At 43.1% G+C, this 13,690-nt stretch overlaps 1 protein-coding gene across 1 annotated transcript in view; it reads right to left on the reverse strand.

Moving 5' to 3' along the window:
* The window catches only part of ADAMTSL1 (ADAMTS like 1), a 731,427-nt gene that overhangs the window by 296,751 nt on the left and 420,986 nt on the right, over positions 1–13,690 (reverse strand). The window contains exons 12-13 of the mRNA XM_069239462.1: positions 10,238–10,385; positions 5,600–5,684 (exon numbers count right to left, since the gene is read on the reverse strand). Of these exons, the coding sequence (XP_069095563.1) occupies positions 5,600–5,684; positions 10,238–10,385 (233 nt within the window). The remainder of the gene's footprint in view (positions 1–5,599; positions 5,685–10,237; positions 10,386–13,690) is intronic.

The following is a 13,690-nucleotide window of genomic DNA, read 5'->3' on the forward strand; positions in this document are numbered from 1 at the left end:
TTTAATCCTGGTTTGCAGAGTATTGCATGGATCCTCATCGAAGATGCATCACACAGCCAAAGCAATGTGTCGGTTCTGAAATATAGTGAGGCTGCGACGCGAGGGCCTGCATTGTCATCGAGAATCCCATTGACGGGGCTTATTATTCAAAGTCCAGTGTTGAGGATGCGGCACGCAGGCGGGGCAATGTGTCCGTTCAGAAGAGCTGCAAGGTTGCGATGCAGAGTCTGGCGTCGCAGCGAAAGCTGCCGCTGATAAGGGATGTGAGGGCATGCGCCAAGGATGTGCCACGCAGTCAGGACGATGCTGAGGTTCCAAAGACCTGTGATGTGCGTCTTTGCTATGGGTCCAATTCATGCAGTAGCATCAGTTCTGCTGGATCTACAGAGGCTGGAAGAGCACTTTAAACCCACTTTCAAGGGTTTACGACTGGGGAGGCTCCCCTTGGCAGGATACATTCACAGATGGCAAAGTCCAGATGCAGATGCAAGGTTAGTGAAAGACTGTTATGTCCCTGAGGCTTCCTATCAGGAGGCCAGCCAACAAACCCTTGGAGTCACTCTGGGTTGAAGAGATGCAGATCCAGACCTTCTCGCCCATGCAAGAGGGCAGCAGGTCAGCACAGCAGGGAAGCAGTTCCTTCAGTGCAGCAGTCCATAAGAGTGGCAGTCCTTGTAGAAGCACAGCAGTCATTCTTCCTGGCAGAGTATCTACAGGTCCAGAAGTGTACTAAAGAGTTGGTCTCTGAAGTGCAGTTTTATTACGCAGCTGTGCCTTTGAATTGGGGGAGGAGATTCTAGAGATTTCCATTTTTAAGTCCTCAGGCATCCTGCCTTCCCTCTTCTGGCTCCAGACTAACTAAAGGGGGTATGAAGCCCTTTGTGTGGAGGCAGGATACAGCCTATTCAAGTGTAAGTTGGGCTGAGCCTAGCTCCTCCCTTTCCATCCTCCCAGGGAATTGCCCATCCAGGCACACCTAAGCTCCCTTTTGCGTGTGGCAGTCTAGGAGGATTACACAAAGCTCAACTATCAGCTACTCCGAGACAAGCAACTAGAGACAGGAGACAGGCACTAAAAGGCTAAGGCAAGAAAATTGGCAGCTTTCTAAAAGTGACATTTTCAGAATTGCAATTTAAAATCCTACTTCACCATAAGTAAGGATTTTACATTGTGATTCCAGGGACACCAAACCTGAATGGGTTATTTCTTTCTATTTGGAAATTACACTTATAAAATGTAATAAGGCAACTCCAGTCGGAGAGACAGGCCTTGCAGTTTTTGAAAACAAATGTAAGAGGTTTCACGACCAGGACATGTAAAACTTACAAATACATGACCTGATTTTTAAATACATTGTACTCTGACCTTTGGACTGTCCAGGGCCTACCCTAGGGGTGACATGTGTATTAAAATGGAAGTGTTTGAGCCTAGCCAAAGGGGGGTTTACTTTGTCAGGTTGAAATGGCAATTTAAAACTGCACACACAGGCTGCAATGGTAGGCTTGAAAAAAGTTTAAAGGGCTACTTAAATGGGTGGCATAATCAGTCCTGCAGGCCCACTGGTAGCTTTCAATTTACAGGCCCTGAGTACATGTAGTATCCCTTTACTGAGGACTTACAAGTAAATTAAATATGCCAACTGGGTATGAGACAATGTTACCACATTTAAAGGGGAAAGCACAAGCACTTTAGCACTAGTTAGCAGTGGTAAAGTGCACAGAGTCCTAAGGCGAGCAAAAAACTAGATCAGAAAAAATGGAGGACAAAGGCAAAAAGCTTTGGGGAAGACCACTATTAGGCTGTGTAACATACAGTTTATCTACTGCACAGAGATTGCTCGACCCCCAAAACTGGCAATTCGTAATTTTGTCACTTGTACTAGAGATCAGTTACCACTAATTAGGAACATGCCAGTTAAAGTTAGTCAGAACTGAGGTGCAAGACTGTAAACCGCTTAATGTACTATTCTCATGGCCTCAAATAACATTCCTTGCCTAATTGGTAGCCAATGCAGAGACCTAAAGTTGTGAATAACCTGTTCTCTCTTGTTTGCTGGTCTGCATTGAGGCTGGCTGAACTGTTTTGCACTAATTGAAGCCTGTGTTAAGGTTTGGCAGGAGTTTCCAGATAAATGAAATTCCAACAGTCTAGGTTTGATTGAATTAGAGCATTTACAGCAAGGATGTGGCATTTTTAATCCATAAGAAGGAAACAACTTTTTTAGAGTTTCCATTTGCAGGAAGCAGGAACTAGCAACTTTGGAAACTTAATGATAGGCTGCCCTTCAGATGGAAAGCCAGGCTTTGCATAGATTTAGAAAGCGCTGACACAGGAGCTGATTTTGATGTGGGTTGAAGGATCTTGGGGCTAGTTTTGTGAGCCCCAGACAGGACCCTGAGATCCACAAACCATGATAGGGATTGCAACCATTTGCAACCTTCACGGCCACTAATCACAAACCTGTGGCAAGCTTCATGAGTGGCACTGGACCTCTATGCAGACTTATGGACCCAGAGACAGGTTTACTGACTCTACAAAAGGCACAGTACAGGTCCATGAAACTTGCAGTAGCTGCTTAGCGGTTATCAAATCTTGATGAGTAACAATCTCCTGAAATTAAACAGGAATAAAACAGAGCTACTATTAGTGGGTTAAAGCAATCAGTTTTGGCACATCTTTGTCTGGCCTCCTTTCTTACTGACTCCCAGGACTTTAAGTGAGCCAGGTCCTTCTAGGTGTCAGACCCAGTAGTAATTTAAAACGGGCATTGAGAAAGATTCCTTTCAGGCCCTTTATTCATGCCCTTAACTTCTCATGCAAAACACTGATCGATTTCTGAACAACAAGTGTAAAAACATTAAGGTAATCCATGTAGTTCCTGCTCATGTTTCACATGCTTTGCTTAATCTTGCATTCTCTATGGGTGTTTGTTTTTTCCAGGATGTTGTGTTTCAAGCAGAAAATTACTCTTGTCTACTGCATAATTTGAATCGAGTCGCGTGTAGATGTTAATAACGAGGCACAATTAAGTTGTGGCTGAAGGCAGCACAAACTTCTCTCAGTGCCTGTCAGTGGGGCAAAAGAGTCTTCAGAATACACACGTTCTTTGCAGAAGGTACACTAACCCTCTGCACTACCTTAGATGAGTCAAAACTGTCACCAGTCAAAATCTCTCTCCAGCAGGTACATTAATCACCACAGTTATCTTAGCACTTTTGTTGTTGCCTATAAACTGTAGGATATACAAGGAACTCAGCAGTGCTTTTAAAACTGCTGCACTGTTACAAAACCGGCTCCCAGTACCATAAGTATCCCCCCTACCCTTCCAGCATCCCAGGGGAAATGCCCGATGCCCGTTAAGGCCAGCCTGGTATTGGTGGTGTCTGAAGTGGGTGAGGGTGAAGACAGAGCTACTGATGCTCCCTTTTCTCCTCTGACGTTCTTTCCTTTTCACAAGGTTCCTGCTCTCAAAAGAACCCTCTCCATAAATGGATTTAGCTCCTTGCTTCTAATGGCTCATGGGTTCCCCGTAGAGTTGGGCGAGCCACTGAAATCTTGAGCTAGGCTCAAGCCTGGCTTGAGGTCCTGTTGGAACTTCAAGTCATTAACCAGCCAAGACCTCATATGGCTTCTTCCTAGCTCCCTCGTGCTACCCAGGATGAGGCATTACATTCACAGCTATGGTCTGTGGAAAAGGGAACCAGGTTTGAGTCTTGGTGTTGGCTCAACATCCTGTGATTATTGGCAAATCTCTTAATCTCCCGATGCATGTAAACAAAGCATGAGACCTTATGTAATGTAACTGGTGGTCATGTAAAGCACTCGCCCTTTTGGTTGAGTTCACGCTCTATTTAAAAACTGCACTAAGAGGTAAAAACAAAGCCTTAACATAAGGAAAGGCAAATAGATACCCATTTACTGGCTGATTTGTACAAAGTACAACCAGAAAACCTGATCAATCGCAGATTCCCTCCTTAAACTGTGTGATCTTAGGCAAATGTTTTATTTCAGCAAAACTCTTTTTTCTTCACTGTCACGTATAAAAGCGCTATCAAATAGATGGGTTCAGATAATCAGTTGAACAAAACTATCCGTTTTAATAAGTGCCACACATTTAGGGGAAACACTTTTTTGAATTTTGAAGAGACTATAATATTTTACGTGATATTTGTTGCATCATTAACATAGCAAATATTTTCAAGGCTTGGCATATGCAGGGGCTCTAAGATCCAGGTCAGACATTTGGCTCTCCCTACTTTCTTCTACCTCACACGCCTACATTGTAACATCTGCCCAGCTGCTGGCAGTGCATAGAAGGCCCCACCCTCCTAAAGTAGTGGCTGCATCTTGGAGGTGGTGCTCTTCATTTACAGGCTTCTGTACTCCGACAACACCATTCAAACATTCCGGGTCGACCAAGGGTGGGTACCATGATTATAACAAGCTGCAAGACAATCCTCAAAGAACAGCAGGGAAAAGTGCAGCAACACAACCCAGAGAGTAGACTGGGAAGGGTGTTGAGCGAGCACCAGCACAGACCCTCTGCAATTTCAATCTCTTCTTGTCTGCAATGTACGCTACATCCAATGAGCCTCTCCTCTAGGTTCCCCCATTTATTACCCGACTACTTCCTCTTGCTCTCCCTCTCTATCTATATGTACATATGTTGTATTTCAAGAACCCAAACCTAGACAAAAAAGCAAGCAGCCAAAAGGCACCAGGGTTTTGTATAAAGTCAAGACAAGCGTAAAGTCACTAGGAGAGGTAGCTGGTTTGTGGACTATTAATGTGCTGTGATGTAGTTTTCTTTAAAGTGATGCCTCATCAACTCTTTCCTGATTTGCGCTCAGGTGGTTCTAGTAGATACAGGGATGTTCCATATCTCTGTCTGACGTTCCTCACTCCATCTCTTTCATCACATCCCTCTGCAGGATTCATCTACCACATCTCTGCTCTTCTACCCAGCACTCTAAGTCTTTCCTCGGGTCTCTGTGCCCTGGTGGGTGATGGATGCACTCTACTCCTTCACTCTGTCTCTGTGGACGCGGTAGTGATTGGGATTAGTTTTTCATATGTAGAGTGGACTGGCACCACCGACTCTGTTCCCTAGGGCATTTTGGGAGAGCTCACAAGTAATCTTGTATCAGGTGCCACCACAATAACTCTGCTCATGCACAGCATCACTTTAAGATGGCAAACTGCTTGAATACAACAGAAAGTACCAGCCTGAGTAAAAACAAGTCATAGATATGTGATGTGACATCGCTGCGCCCATGCAACTGTCATTGCTCGAGGTCCAAGAATTTTTCAAAAGTTGTGTTATACGTTATTGCCATGTTTAGTGCTAACTTGGAACTGACCATCATTTTTCAAATTTCTTATGACAACTTTTGGCATTAGACCATCACGTCTGCTCACAGTCTTCATCTCTTTCTAAAGCAGATAGGTGACTGTGACAGATTCTCGCAAACTAATGACCTAGGCCTTACCCCATTCCTCCTTCTTCAAATAACTGGATAGTTATACCACACACTTTTCATCCATTTTACCAGCAGCCCATACAGTATCCTTCCACGGTGTAGAAAAAGAGTGCACTTACGAGGGTTCTTCGGACACAGATGCGCCTTCCTCCAGCTCCTGGGCCTGCTTGTACCACGGAAGCTTTGCCTCCACGGGGAGTTTCTCTGTGAATAGGACATACACCATGGTTACTGTTAACACAATGGATGCTCACTGACTAAAATGTGAGGATAGCTGACGTGACGTCACCCATTCATTGACTCCTATCACAGGATTGTCCCCTTGTCCAATGTTATAAGTAATAAAGCAACAAGACTCTTCACTATTAAGCAATTTACTACTTAATAAGTTGAAGCCAAAATGTACAAAGCAGCAGATGTCCATGCTCTACATTCCAAATTAACCCCTTACAACACCCCCCCTTCACACAAAAAATTTAAAAAAACACATACAGTAGGATATACTAGCAATGAATCATAAAATAATTATAACAACTAAGCAACTGAATGTATAAGTACAGACTAAAGTTTTATATATTTCTGAAAGCTTTGCACAGTTCAGAAAGCATTTTGCATAGTTCAGTTAATACATTTTCACCTACATAGTCTTCCAACCACTTGGGTGCTTTTCTAATTCTTTTGCTACGTGTCGCTCGTATCACCCTCATTATATCCACGGAAGAGAAAATGAGGTTGTTGCACATTATTGTCCTCAGTAATGACTTTATCAGTACCGGACTGAACAAGGTCTTAGTTCATGTAATTAGAGGGTGCGGATCCAGTGAAAGTTGCACCAGTATTATTTAATGCATTAGGAACAGTTGCAGACTTCTCATTGCCTTCTGGAACACCCACCAGTGAACCATGACTGCTGATTTGAAAATCATTACTCATTTCTTTCCATGTCTCAGAAAACCCTAATGCTACTCTGTTACAATTCAATACTTTGCCATTGCTCAGTCTGACACAATTGTTCAAAATTTCTACTACTTCCTCAGAATCATAGAGTTTGGTTTGTACTTTCATCAAACCAGGGGCCAGATTTACAAGGCCCTTGCACCCATTAGAGCCACATTTGTGGCAACATTTTTACCGCAAATGTGACACTAACAGGCCACCACCATAGCGCCATATTTACAAGGGGCACAAACTAAGTTTGCGCCACCATGTAAACCCTATGTGCCACATCATGCATAATATATGCATGATGTTTGCAAAGGGGGCGTTCCCCCATTAGAGGGTCCCTAAAAATGGCACAATGGAATCTAAAAGATTCCATTGCACCATTTTTAGTGTCATTTTTAATGCCTCCTTAAAGCAGGCGTTAAAATGAGGCTCCCATTGATTTCAATGGGCCTCTTAACACTATACTAGATTAGCGTCATTTTTTGACGCTGATCCAGTATAGCATCGCAATAGTAACAAAAAAATGACGCTATCGCCCCTAACATGTGCCATGGTGTGCCGTATTATAAATACGGTGCTACCATGGTGGCGCTAGGGGATGCAAGGGGCCGCAAGAAAAGTGGCGCATCACTAGAGATGCACCACTTTCTTGTAAATATGGCCCCAGTTTTCTTAATGCAAACCCAATCACCTACTTTAATTTCTACATTTTTGTACTCCTCTTTGTGTCGTATTACTACTTACTTTTTTCTTGGCTGTCTAACTTTCTCAAAAGCGGCTTCCACAGACCATTTTTCAATGCCTGAATGAAATAGCCGACCTGAATTGTATTTTGATCTAGGATTTCTCCCTCTCATCATCACAAAATGAGACACACCAGCAATTTCATTAGTGGTAATTCTATAAGACCGTACTGTTTTCCCGGGTTGAGTTACCCAGTCATCATTACTGACAATGGCCAACAGAATAGCTCCTTTAATAACATTTGAATTTCTCAACCATGACATTGCTCCTTGGATTATATAAAGAAGTAGTGTTGTGCTTAATTCTGACCCTTTCAAAATATGTTTTAGCCTTTTTTTGACACATATTGAACATCACTGTTGCTCAATATGGTGGAAGGAATGCCTTCAGAAATAAAGCCTTGATCTAAAAATTCCAAAACAGAATCAGTGTCAGCATGATCAACAATCTTACCTACAGGCCACCATGTGAATAAGTTGAACAGAACCAATAGATATTTTTGGGAATTACCAATTGGTCCCATAATGAACACGGTAACAATCTTTCTCCCACCTTGTGTACGAATTCCTTTCTCCATAACTATTTATTAACTATTGGAAATGGAGAACCAGAGTCTGCATAAATCGTTAATAGTACACCACCAATAAATAGTCAAAGAACATTCAGGTTTAGTTTTTTCTACTTCACCTTGAATGTTCAAAACGAATTTCCTTCGTAAGCTTGCCACATTATCACAGTTTTATGTATCACTTGTGGAAGGTTACCCACATTCTGTACTGTTATCCTTACATACACATTTGATACATTTCTTTTTTTTCTTAAAAACTTTCGCAAAATGCCCTAAAATTCCGCAGTTGCTACATTTCTGTTTAACAGCTGGGCAGTTTTAACTATATGCTAAATGTTCTTTGCCGTCACACCTATAACACTTTTTTTGTGCCACCCTAATGCCACCATGAGTGCGCCGTGTTTAAGATACTGCGCACCATGGCGGTAGTTAGAATAGTGTCAACATTTTGGATGCTATTGTGGCGCTTTGCTACACTAGGGTCAAAAATGTTGACCTTAGTGTAAAGGAGCCCCTTGATTTAAATGGATGAGTCATTTTAATGCTTGCTATTAGCAGGCGTTAAAATAACAGAAAAAATGACACAGTGAAATCTTTTACATTTCACTGCGCTGTTTTTTTGGGGCCTCCTAACGGGGGATTGGCCCCCTTGCATACATTATGCCTGGTGCAGGCATAATGTGGCACAAGGGGTTACAAAGTGGTGCAATGCATGCATTGCACCACTTTGTAAATATTGTGTGGGGAAAAGTCAGCATTAGCGTAAATAAAAATGACACTAAGGCGGCCCTAAAGTGGCAAAAGGGGCTCTTAAATCTGCCCTAATGTTTCTGAAAAGTGAGGCATGGCAGTGTGGTAAACGCATGTATACAACGTACTAATGCTTGAACATTCTTCTTACGGGCAAGTGCAGTATGTAAGCTTGTCTCACATTTCCAGCTGCTGCCTTCTTGCTGTCAGACCAGCCTCATGTGTCATCAGAATTGCGAATGTTCTGCGATGGTGGGTGAGGGGAAGGAAGTTTCTGGGGGTGACAGTTGATTAGAAGAAGCTGTGGATAAAGTGGGAAAGAAGTAAGACAGCTCCTAGAAGTCCTCTCTGCACCAGTGTGGCCAATGCTACTTATCCAAATGGCTGACAATGCACACTACATTCTGGAAGGTCTTTGAAGAGGAATGGGGAAGTAAAATATCATGGCTTTCAGATATCCAGTCTGAAGCTGTGGAACCCTTATCAATCATCGCCAGCATCGACTCTTGTTTGGATAATTTTTGCTCAAGAAACCTCTTACAGACCCAAGCTAACTTTCAACACCAGTTCCAACCACCAGTCTTCTGCTGATTTGTGCTCTAACAGCCAGGCATGCGCGGTCACGTGAGCTCCATTGAGATACTTTGAACATTTTACAACCATGTTTGGTTCCTTGTAGACTTATATATCCCTCTAATGACCCTCATGCATCCAGAAAGTGGAGCAATGAGTTAAACACGGCAATAACCTACACATTTGAGTGCAATCACGTTAAGGCCAAATCAGCTTCCCATCCTTCTGAGGTAGATAAATTATATGCAATGAAATTGGATAGCAGATTAAACTGTTATTTTCAGCTCTTTAAAGAAATGTTTTAAAGGCATGGGCAAAGTGGGCAATTTCCCAGCCCTCCCCCCCCCCTCTTTCAATTGCCCCCTGGGAAAGTGAACTTTCTCACTGTGCTGCTTCTGTCTATGTCTATGTCAAACTATCTCCTCTCTGCCTACCTTTACCTTTAACTCAGACTTTCTTTGCCATGATCATCTTATAGAATTTTGGAGTCCCGAGCAACGAAATTCCAAGTTGTTCCCAAAAGGGACCCCAAAACATGTCTTGCCCATGCCCCCAAAATTCTTAAGATGACACCGAGCTCTTGAAAAGCCAGACATACAATACAAAACTAGTTGTTATTATACGAATGAAAGGTCAAAGTGACTTGTATTTAAATTAATACTTTTTAAAAAACATTTTATCTTTTTCATGGGCTTCACCTCAGATGTTCTATTGCCATTTTGTAAATGTACCTGCTCATGTTTGGGCCTACATTTTTTATGCCTTGACAATACTGCAGTCATATCTGTTGATTCCTACAGCCCCCGCACCTCTGAAACAAAAAGGCTTGTGCTTAGCTTGCGCTTGGTTGAGGAGCTAAGAGCACACCAAGGCGACTGTGACCTGCTGCTTTCAAACCTGAGTACGAGGCTTTTGCGGGCCCCAACTAAAGCATGTGAAACCTCTACCCACTCTCGCCTTCTCTCCTTGCCAGTGGGGTGCCCACACTGCGCAGACCACTCTGCACCACTTTTAACGGTCGAAATAGACAGTGGAAAGAGAGTAAAAGAACGTCAAATGGTAAAACACACACTGAGGAGTCATATTAACCCCCCTCCCTCACACGACGTAGGTAAACGAAAGCAAGGAATGCTAAGAATGAGCCTGAACAAAGAACAGGTGTAGTCTGTCCTCATACCTTTGGCCCTGTAGCAGGGCGTGTGCACGAGACATTCCTCCTTGATGTGCGGCTTGGTTTTCGGGCTGCAGCCTCCAGTGTGCATGCCTCTGTGATCCATGCAGAGAACCACGCGGTACCTCAGGCCGTGCCCACACGTCACAGTACACTGGAAGAAAGAGACAGTCTTCACGTGCCTGGGAAAGCCATGTACAGCACGACATTCATGCCAACATTTTAGAAGAGCAAAGTGGGAGATTTTAAAAATAATCGGGAAAGTGTATTTCCCCGGTTGGCTTCCAATGAAACAGGCAGGAGAGAGCCAACATTAAGCCATTTTCGGCTTCAGAAATCGGGAGTCTCCTGCCTGAATCTGGTCTGTTGCATACATGCCAACATTTTAGAAGAGGAAAGAGGGTTTGAAACTGTCTCTGTAGAAAAATGGATTATCCGGCCGTGTTTTTTGTAAAGGCGTTGCACTCACAGGCAGAATCAAAAAGAATGGCAAGTAACCCCAATGTTCTGAATTCTACTGAACCCCATAATTTATAATGACCAACATAATATTGTTCATAAATGCCAAAAGTTATATTAGTACTGCATTCTCTCCAGTAGGACTCTAGCATCTGTAATATCCAGAACTTTCCGCTCTTTTTAAATAAGATCTATAACACCACTTTACAAGGAGGGAATACACTGTAAACTGTGATGGCCAAGTACATGCACTGTCCGTGTTACGCCTAACAACCATATTGCTTACTTGCATGATTTCTCCCTCACGACTCCACATCGATCAGAAGGTTCATGTAAGGGGCCGGAGAGTGGAGATAGTGAGCAGATCCTAAAAAGAATTGGGCGCCAGTGAAGGTCCAGGAGGGCCGTGTCCATGATGGATTTTGAAAGCTCCATTTAGATTCATGAATTGAAAATGTGTCGTATGTTTACATCATGAAAATCTGTCCTGGACCTGCTAGACGTATGCCGACGACTGCTGAGTCAGGGGAAAAGGAGGGTAGAGAAGGGCTTACAGAGAAGAATCCCTGTGGTACTCAACCTGCATTTGTGCCCCCACCTTGCGCCCCTTGCAGGATATCCATTATGGGTGTGAGCAGTTTACAGGTAGGCCAGGAAAGTCTTTGTATAAAATAACAGCTCAAATTCACGCAAATAATTAATACAATTTACATTTCTATAAACAAAATATATAACATTCTTTCATCAATTTGGACAATATGCTGCAAATCAGCTAATAGAGTCAGAACTTATTGCCTTTCAAAAAGCTGTGTCTTGAACTCCGCACAAGTGGGAGGCATTTTTTAGAGATTCAGTGTCCCTGCTGCACCATGGCTATTCTATCTATGCCAAACCAGCACAGTTATAGTTTCCAAGGGCAATATGGTATGATGGAGGTGACTTGCCACTAATGCCAGCTTGAGTGAAGGAGTAGAATCAATCGTGAAGGTATTTTAAGCTTTGGGCACAGAAGGAGCTGTGGGCAAAATGGCCGCTGCATCACCTCGTCAACAACTGCTGCGGGGTCCCTGAATGGAGCAGTTTACAGCAAACTACTTTTGGCAGAGTGCCTACCTTCACCCCGCTTGCAGTTACACCAATGGCTGAGTCTTCATACAGCACGGCACCCCATCAGGCGGAGCAATCCACACCTCAGCTCCTGCCTGGCTTAGCCTGCATCTGCAGAAATTTGTCTCCTGTCTTTCCAGATGGCGGATCCTCTGCCGCACGATCATAGCAGGCTAACCTGGGCAAAATTTGATGTTCATCACAAATGTGACACTGTTTATTTACGTCACTCAATGTCTGATCTCACCCTTCGAAAGGAGGGGGGTACTGTTCAATGTGCTTTCATCACCTCAAACATGAATTTCTATTTAGATCCACAGCAGATTGAATCTTGCTAGCTTGATCTTAGCCACCTATGATCAGAGTCGAAGCAATGACTTACCTATGCTTTGTGGTAGTGGTATTTCCAGCCTTTAGCTTTTTAAGTGTTCCCATCATCTGAGCTGATTAGCTCTACTCTAACTTCATCTGATTTGGGTTCCTTGTGCTACTCCTACAACAAAGCTGACTCCAAAGGGCATAATGACAAAGAAAGTAAACAGAGTTTAAAGAGATCTGAGCAAGAACTCATGATCCCTGGTTCTCCAGTTAAGCACAAAGCTGACAATCCAACTACAATTAAGGCTTTTTTTAAAACTGAATGCTGGGCATGACATTGCTCAAAGCACCACGACAAACACCGACTTACTGCAGGTGGAAGTTGCTGCTATCTGAACTTGACCATCAGAATCACAAATGTGGAAGGTAGGATCAGTGATGTAGAGCACCACAACAATGTTCACTCTAAACAACTACTAAAATCGGAATTATTAATAGCACCCCTTAAATGTGACATTAAGGATCTTGAAGATCACAATAGAAGGAACAACCTCAACATTTTTTGCCTGCCGGAGGGAGTTGAGGATGCAGCAGAATGTTTTTCTAGAACAATGGATTCCCACGGAACTAAAAATCAATTTAATTAAGGACTTTGAATCAGAACGTGCACATTGGATTCCTACCTTTAAGCATAAGAGTGCCACTTTGCCAACACCAATAATCTTCAAATCTCTACACCATCAACATAAAGAAAGCATCCCTGCCCATATGAGAAGAGTTACGTCAATTTCATGGCAAGGATCCCAAGTCTCCATGTCTCAGGATTTTGCTAGAGACACAGTTAACAGGAGAAAAAGCTTCTTGGCCCTCTTTACTTTGCCTGGAATCTCACACAGTTCTGTCCACGCCCTGGTCCACCCTATACTATGTTTGCTGCTTGTAGCATAATATCCCCAATGTTTCCTTTGATCAACTGCTAATGTCCCACTCACCACTTTGTGCAGTATAGAGGGTGTTTCCCAAATCATCCACTTGCTGTGTTATTCCTGCACCCTCTGACAGTTTTCTTATAGGTGCACACAGTTGTGGAAGGAAGGCCCACGCTGTCTGTATTTCTGATAATTACCAACTACCCAGTTGCTTGCCTTGTTTAGACAACAAAGGTTGCAATCTTACCAGACAGCTTAGGTCTGTTTCATTGGCCTCATTTACCGATTAACCTGACTCTGGCTATATGTTTTTTCTACTCCTATGGTTAACAGTTATTTGTTTGCAATTACAGTATCTCTTCTATTTTAGTACAGTGGGGTCCCATGCTTGCATGGTTACCCTCACAGCTCCTGCTACTGACCTCGTCTCATGGGACTGTCTTCTCCTATTGTGGGAGGATTCTTTATGTTAGTTTTGTTGTTTCTGTTGATTCTGTATGATCATTGCCACCATTTTGCGTATATCTTTTACATAACACCTTTTTTTCCTTTCCTTTCCTACCCTATCTTATGATCCTATCATGTGGTACACAACTGCTTTTCAGCTCGAATTATGCTACACCCTGCCTTCCACCCGTTCAGCTCT

This window comes from Pleurodeles waltl, chromosome 1_2, assembly GCF_031143425.1.
Source record: "Pleurodeles waltl isolate 20211129_DDA chromosome 1_2, aPleWal1.hap1.20221129, whole genome shotgun sequence".
NCBI classification, from domain to species: Eukaryota; Metazoa; Chordata; class Amphibia; order Caudata; family Salamandridae; genus Pleurodeles; species Pleurodeles waltl.